The sequence below is a fragment of the Lithobates pipiens genome, unplaced genomic scaffold (genome assembly GCF_037356315.1).
Source record: "Lithobates pipiens isolate NorthernLeopardFrog02 unplaced genomic scaffold, aLitPip1_a1.2 Scaffold_23, whole genome shotgun sequence".
Lineage (NCBI taxonomy): Eukaryota > Metazoa > Chordata > Amphibia > Anura > Ranidae > Lithobates > Lithobates pipiens.
Window position 1 is genome coordinate 64,867,516 of NW_027507785.1, and position 8,589 is coordinate 64,876,104.

Here is an 8,589-nt window from a genome sequence, read left to right on the forward strand (position 1 = left end):
AGTAGCCAATAGCTTCGGTCTCGTAGTTGAATCTGAGCATGCATGAGTTTTTTTTTGTGTGTCAGAATTGCATACACACGATCGGAATTTCCGATAGAAAGTTTTTCCGTTGGGAAAATTGAGAACATGCTGTCAACTTTTTTCTGGCGGAAATTCGGACAGCTAAATTCCGATGGAGCATACACACGGTCGCATGGTGCGTGAAAAATCTGTCACTATTTATAGGCGATCATATGGTGATGGAAGGGGGATTAAAATGTGACCAAACCATGAGTGAATAAAAACGATGATGGTGATAAGTGCGTATTGGAAAACAAATAGAAGAGTGAAGTAATATGTGAAAAGATAAGAATAATCAAGTGATATAAATTGTAACACTAATAACTTGTTAGGAAAAAAAAAAAAGTTCAAAGAAGTACAAATATTCCAGAGTATATAAATAGAACACTGAAGTAGTCACTACACCTGTCAGCATCAAATAGTTACCTGATGATATAACGTGGTATGCATATGATGGGAGCCCGAAGGAAATGTGCAGTACCTCTGTAGTTATAACCAACCAGAGTAAAAACTGCATCTAAATTACAACAAAGTTTTTCATTAAAATAGCCGTCCATATATTACTTTGTTGGTGTAATCTAAGCTCCTTTAGCCATCCGTACACATCCATCCGGATACGTGTATCGCAGTGCACTCACCAGGAAGGATCCTGGCGTGTGACCCACCTTATATTGTTTACTTGTTAAATTAGTGTGACTATTATAAGGGGAAAGGGGACGAGGGAAGGGTTGGGGCTTTGTGTGAAGCATGATTGTTAAATTAGTGATCATTCGCAGGTGACCATAAAAGCTCCGCCCGAAGTGATCCCAAATAGGGCAGCCACCTGAGCCGCTAAGCGAGGCTCTTCTGTGGCCCCCTCGGCGTTCCGGGAAGACACATTGTGTTTTGGACCTCCGTCGCCTCCGACGCAAGTGCGTGACGTCAAAGGCGGAGAATGTCTGCGCATGCGCGGAGAGAGCCATCCACAGATGGACACTGATGGGCTGCACTGATGGGCACTGGTAGGTGACACTGATGGGCACTGATAGGTGGCACTGATGTGCAGCACTGTTATTGAGGCACTGATTGTGGGCACTGATAGGGGACACTGTGCGCACTGATAGGTGGCACTGTTGCCTATTGCTAGGTGGCACTGGCAGGGGACACAGGTGGGCACTGAGGATCTGGTGGCAGCTTGCCATGATCGGGACTGATGTCCCTCTCACGGTCGCCGGTGATCTGATTTTTTTTCTCATGATGTCAGCGTGAGGAGAAAAAATAGCCGATTACCAGCTCTGTTGACATCACATGATCAGCTGTCATTGGCTGACAGCTGATCGCATGGTAAGGGGTTGGGATCGAGCCCTTACTCTGATCTGTGATCCAGCGAGTCTCATAGAGACAGGGGGCGTGCAGGCTGCTCGGGCACAGGAGGACATCAATGTACGTACTCTGGGCAAAGCAGGTCCGTAGCCGTCATTTGGCTTTAGCATGGATCTGAAGTAGTTAAATTAATATTCAGAAAGTGCAAAGACAAAATATCTAATTTAATACAATATAATTTAATACAATATATCATCAATAAATGTTATTCAACAATAGTGCACAAAGTGGCATCAAACATCAACGTAATGTATAAATGAATAATTATTGAACAAATCAATGTGACTGCAAAAAAAAGAGTGCATATCCCCTTAAATGTGATAAAGTTTAGAAAGAATAAAAACATGATAACATGATTGTTTCAAAAAAGGTGATGTGCTCAAAAACACTGTGCACAGAGTGGATGTAGTCAAGAACACCCCCTGGTTCGGTTCGCACCAGAAAACCTCGAACAGGCAAAATGTTCTAGCAAACATGCAAACCCTATTAAAAGTGACAAAAGTGACACTCTAACAAAAGTGCTAATTTTAAAAGCTTATATGCAAGTTATTGCCATAAAAAGTGTATGAGAACCCGGGTCCTGTCCCAGGGGACAATGCAAAAAAAAGGGTTTTAAAACAATCATTTTTTCAGGTGCAGTGATTTTAATAATGCTTGTAGTGAAACAATAAAAATTTAATATTCCTTAAAATATCATGCCTGGGGGGTCCCCTTTGACTGCCTCAATAGTGGCGCATCTGTGCGATGTGTAGAACAGTGCCACAGCAATAATGACATTTCTAAAGGAAAAAATGTCATTTAAACTTGCTTGTGACTGTATTGTATTGCTGGCTCCCGGGAATAAAGATGAAAAAAAACGGCGAAGGGTCCCCCCAGTCCATACCAGGCCCTTCAGGTGTGGTATGGATATTAAGGGAAACTTAATTTAAATGTAAAAAGAATATCGGATGAGGTCACTTGACATCAGAAGGGGGCTGGGTCACTCGGTTATGTCACTGGGTGGCCCCGCCCTTGCCTATATAACCGCTGTCAAAGCCAAGAGACCCATGGAGGTGGAGCTTTTTTAATTTTTTCTATTTTCCGGGTCCATCGGGCGGCGTGATTGAAGATGGAGGGACATCGCGGGATGCTTTTTTTTAAATAAAGTTATTGTCAAAAACTGTCTGTTGTGGTTTTTACCTTTTGATACTTTTTTGGTGAATGGGTAGGGGTATGTACCCGTTACCCATTCACATAGGGGGTGCCAGGATCTGGGGCCCCCCTTTTTAATGGGAGGTTCCATATTCCAATAAGCACCCCTGCCTGCAGACCCCGACAGGGTTGTTGGGAAGAGGCTCTTGTCCCTATCAACATGAGCACCCCAAAGCACCTTCCCCATGTTGAGGGCAAGCTGCCTGGTATGGTTGAAGAGGGGGGCTCCCTCACCACCCCTTTTTTCTGGCCTGCCAGGCTTCTTGCTCGGATAAGGGTCTGGTATGGATTTTGGGGAGAACCCCACTTTTTTTTTTTTTTAACATTTTGGCATGGAGTTCCCTTTAAAAACTAAGCCAGATCCAAAAGGTCTGGTATGGATTTTGGAGGGACCCCACGCTGTTTTTTTTTTTTAAATGTTGGCGTGGAGTTCCCCTTAAAATCTATACCAGACCAAAATGGCCTGGTATGGATTTTTTGGGGGGGCACACCATTTTTTTCTTTGGAAAAGAAGTATTCCTGCGCTACGTCAGGGAAATAGAGGGAAATAGGGTACTGCTGCACACACTGAAAGGGAAATATCTGAACCCCGGGGAATAATGAATAAGAAAGGTAGTGGTGCGCTGTACACAAAAAGGATATATCTATTGATAAAAGCAGTATATAAAATTCGCAATGGGGGGATGTCCAGTACACAATACAGGCCTGGGTATGTCTATGTGACTAGTTTAAACAGCAACACTCATTTCTACTAATAGTCCACAACATAAATACATAAAATAGTGAAAATTCATATACAATCCAAAGTGCAACGTGTTGCGATCCTGTAGTCGCATAAAAGTGCAAATATTTACTTTAGAATGTGATATTTTGTATTAACCTTAAAGCTTAATTTCTATATTTGGCAACTCTTGGATATGAGGCTGCTTTTGTAAGACTTGGTATGGTTCCCCATAGGCCTAGCAGGCTGTTTACCACCAACATCTCAGGCACCTTTTTACAGGTGATTATGTTGTGTATTTTCGATCTACATTAAGTAATTGATTATGTTGTGGAGTTTGGAGACTGGTAGTCTTTTGAGGCATGTTCTGGACTCTGTACTACAAGTCCCAGCATGCTATGGCAAGCTCACCTCCCCAGAGCATGCTAGGGTGTGCTTGGCTTTGAACTTTGTAGTTCCACATTAATAATTTTATTGGTTATAAAAAAGGTATGGAGGGTGGAGTGCACAAGGGAATGATAGGCTGCTTTTGAGTGAGGCCTAGAGGGGGGAAAAAAAAGAAGAAAATAGCGGAGGGTCGGCATGAAAAGGTAAACAGGGCATGTAAAGAAATGAGAGGGCTTACCTGATTAGGGGGTAGCCCGAAGGAGAGGAGGGGCTATGTGCATTTAAGGAGATTTACCAGCAACATAAGATCCACACACAAAAACAGATCCCTGCCAGTAACAATAGATCCCCCGGCAGCCAGCATCAATAGGCCTCCAGAACACCCCGGCACCCCTTGCTATTACACACATTCAGTGCTGGAAGTGCAGGAACTACATTCCCCTGCGCCCCTGCTAAAAAAAAAGCCCTGGATACTACTATCCTCCCCACTACCCTTCCACCTTACTCCAGCCTCTGTCCCACCCTCATTCTCAGTACCACTAATTTTCAAAAGTTTCCAGGTATGGTCACCACCATACCTGCATACTCCTCCCTTTTCCCACAAATCTTATGTTACCACCATGCCTGCATATCGCTTTGCACTTCCATGCCTGCACTACCCTGCATAGCCCATATCACCACCATGCCTGCATGCACCACCTGCTCACCCCCACTCAAAAACAAAATCTGTTACTTCCACATTCACAACCATGCCTGCACTCCCTCTTACACTACCGTGCCTTCACACCCCTCTAATGAACACTTCTCTCACTGTCATACCTGCATGCCCCCTCTTTCAACTGTGCTTGTACACCCTTGTACGCCCCATCTCACTACTGTGCCTACATTCCCCTGTACATGCCCTCTCATTGCTGTGTCTAACCCCCATGTACACCACCTCTGACCTCTGTGCCTATACCTCCTTGTTTAGCCCCCTAACCACTGTACCTACACCCTCTCTCACAACTGCACCTACAACCCCTTGTAAACCCTATTTCACTACCATCCCTTTGCAATCCCCCTTCACCCTCACGCCTCTGCACTTGCTCACCTCGCCATTCATCCTGTTCAACGGATGGACACACTGTTAGTTATCGATATACTCACTTGTGTCGGCTGCATGGGAGAGACTCCATCCACAGCACATGAAGAGCACAAAGCTAAAGTGATGGTTCATCTTGACTATTTACCTGAAAAAGCCTTCAACATGCATTCATATAAAGGCTGTCAATTAGACAAGCCCATTCACTGGAAAGGTTGATTCACAGACTTTGATATTCATAAGGTGATAACGTTTACAATGTACCAGTGAAAAATGTTTTTGCCAATATGTACATAAGGCTTTTATTACAGAAATTATAGCTAGTAGTGTAAAGGACTAGGATAAATAAGTTACTGCAAATATTAAAGCAATATAAACCTTTACTTAGCACCGTGTCTTATGTACAATGATTTTCCTGTAAGGTGGGGTGACAGCAGTGCAATGGCATTATCATACCGGAAGGACCATTTGTCCAATATAACTCAAGTGGTTTGGGGACACCCTCACACATAGCTTACACCATATATTCTCAACCTTAATTATACCAGGGCCTGGTAAATACTTCCAGAACCTTCTGTGCCCCTACAGTAAAAAACAAAAAGTTTATACACACGCAATAAAAGTATGGGAATACAAAATATGTATCAAAACTCTAGAAGGTTCTGGGTGGGGATGAGTGACACTGTTGGGAGATGAATGTCCTGGAGGAGGTTAGGGGACTCTGCAGCAAATTTGGTGATCCTGTAGGGAATGAGATCAATTATGGGGGGTGGGGTCTCCATGGAGGCTGGGGTCTCCCCAGGAGGCAATGAAGATGATTGGAGGGCACTGAGGGGTAAAGGGGCTAAAGGGCAATGTGGTATGCTTTTGGAGGTTCTATGAGGGCTGGAGGTCCTGCTCCCACAGTTGTGGGATGTTGGAAGACACTGTGGGAACTAATGGCTCTTAGGGGGCCTTAAGGGGCACTGAGAGCCTATCTGGGCGGTTGGGTGGCACTATGGGACCTGGGAGGCACTGTGAGCAGTTGTTAGATCTGCAGGTAGTTGAACCAGGAGGAGGAAACCCACCAGTGGACCAAGGCCCAGCTGTTGAGAACCACTGGTTTAGACCATAGTCAACTCACCCAAGAGCCTCTTGGGCAAAATACCCCCAGAGTGCCCAAGCTCATCTTTAGCACATAGTGGGTTTCTGAATGGGGAACTCTGATACACAAGCCCTTACTTTTCTCTGCAGATTATTACACAAATCAGATAACAGACAGGTTGTGGCTGATATATACAGTAGTAGAGTGATGCATGACAGTGAAGAGATGGGTTTTAATATTGTTGGTACTGTTACTGGATTACACTTGTGCTGACTGTTGATCAGAAAGCCAAGGGCTGTTGGCGTGTAAAGAATTTACATTAACAACCTGCATTAAAAACAGAGGTTTTGGGTGCACATCTGTAATGAATTTGGAAGCCACATTGCAATATCAAGGTCCTTCTATATAGTGCTTCCATTAAGAGCCTCCATCATGGCCTGATCAAGGGGGTGCTGGTTTGGGTAACCAATGGACATTGTGCATCAGTAGACGCTTTCTGCAGTGGTTGGCTGCATCTGTAAAGGTTGAGTGTCTGTGACAATCTCACAGAGCCCAGCCAGCACATCCCCTAATCTTAGATCTTCCCTTCAGATCTACAGTGACTGCACTTCCAAGTACACTTCCAGTGGACAGTGGATTTGCCTTTAGTAAATAAACCCTTAAAAAAATTTAATTTCTTCATAATAAATCCCAATAATTGTATATTAATTGGTTTGTGTGAAAGGTATAGCGTCTACAAATTATGATATATATACTGAAATTTAAGCAGCTATGACGCTATACTTGTAATGGAGGTGATAGGTGATTTATAGTGGGACTGTGGCGGGAAATCTGGCGCTAACAGACCCTCGCTGGGAGGTACACTGATTAACTGACAATGACATCAATAATCACACGTATACACTGAGTGATCAGATATAATACTGTACACTGTATTAACCACATGACTTCCGGAAGATTGTACCCCCTTCTTGAGCAGAGCTGTAGACAATTCAGTCTGTTGGTAAAACACAAATAATCTGGAAAAAAAAAAAGTTTCAGCTGGTCGGCACTACTTTGAAACATCTGGGGTACTTCAATAGCAGGTCTACCTGTTATATTCATATATTATAATAAATTATTATTGTATACATTTTATAAAGTAGGTGTCATGTATGCAGCTGTATTGAAAGCTTAAGGTTTAGGTCTAAATCCAATCACTAAATTCTCATATAAGCTTTAAAACGCTATTGTCATTTCAATGTTTTACCAACTTATCTAAATATGCACCATTAAAAGAATACCTAGTGATCATACAATGAGTGTCCTTGTTCACATAACTCTGTTGTAGAGTGCACTTCTAGTAGTAACTACAAGCACCCGTAGCAGCACATGTTGCACAGGCACAGTCCGCCAATGTCACTATCTGGAAGTCGGTCCAGAGTGCAGCAGTGAAGTGAGTCCATATTGATAGGAATTGAAGTGGCTGAAAGAGGCTGGGAGTTGCTTAGTTAGCAGTTGAGATGCAAAAAATGTGTTATAATACACAAATCTTTAACAAACTAAATGCCAATGTCATCCTTTTAAGGATCTGTATCTACCTAAATAATTTCTTAAAAATGCCTTACAGATAAAAAAAAAAATTTCACTTCAGTTTATGAAAATTTAGACTTAAAATAAATAAATAAAACTGAACAAAAACTTTATAACTTGTCTGTAAGGTGGAAACTTCTTAAATATTTTTGCATCATTCTCCAGCCAAGATATTCAAAGTCCATTTTAAATGCTCTCTAGACGTTTGATCAGATTAAATTGTGCTATTTCCTTATTCAACCCAGAAAGCTAATAGCATGCCTTTGTTTGTATATGTATCTAGTTTGTGAACAATCATCTAGTTGAATATTATAATGCTTTCCATTGGCTTACAAAGGGTTCTGAAGTATTCTTAGGAAGAGACTCACATTTACAAATATTAAAAGCACACGACGTATGGTGAAGTGATTACAAATCCCACCTTGTATGTAAATGACGTTCCTTCCTGGGAAAAGAAGACTAAGGCCGCGTACACACGGGCGGACTGTTCGCCCAACTCTGTCCGCTGAACAGTGTTTGGGCGGACAGTCCGCTCGTGTGTGGGCTTTCAGCGGACAGTTTCAGCGGACAGTTTGACGAACAAGGTTTTTCGGAAATTCCGTAAAACTGTCCGCTGAAACCTTGTTTGAGCGAACAGTCCGCCCGTGTGTAGGCTTGTTCGTCAAACTAAGTTCCGCGCATGCTCAGAAAGGCTTAACACGCCGAAAGTTATAATGCAGTGTATAGGACGTCGTATTTTTCGTCCCGTCGTACGTGCCGTTCACGTCATCGCGCACGGTTTCAGCAAACTGTTTGTTCGTCGTGTGTGGCCATGTCCGTCCATGCTAATTTTGAGCGGACTGTTTGCCGAAACTGTTTGACGGACAAAGTTGGGCGAACAGTCCCCGCGTGTGTACGCGGCCTTACATGTTGGTGGGAACATATAACAGGACTACAATAAGGCTGAAACAGATGAAGGATCAGGGCTAGGCTAGGGTAAATAGGAAGGTTAGGATTAAACTACTGGAGATGGTGAGGAAAGGATTTGATTTTGGTAGATAAAAGGGTGGGCAAGGTTAGAGTGTAAATTAGGATTGGGCTGGGACAGATGGGATTAGACCAGGGCAGATAGAAAGGTTGGGATTAGGTTAC

The 8,589-nt window shown here is 43.1% G+C and overlaps 1 protein-coding gene across 1 annotated transcript in view; it reads right to left on the reverse strand.

Moving 5' to 3' along the window:
- LOC143927602 (IgGFc-binding protein-like) overlaps window positions 1–4,999 on the reverse strand; it is a 41,575-nt gene extending 36,576 nt beyond the window's left edge. Inside the window, exon 1 of the mRNA XM_077451760.1 lies at window positions 4,868–4,999. Within this exon, the coding sequence (XP_077307886.1) occupies window positions 4,868–4,937 (70 nt within the window). The 5' untranslated portion in view covers window positions 4,938–4,999. The remainder of the gene's footprint in view (window positions 1–4,867) is intronic.
- Between the last annotated feature and the right edge of the window lie 3,590 nt (window positions 5,000–8,589).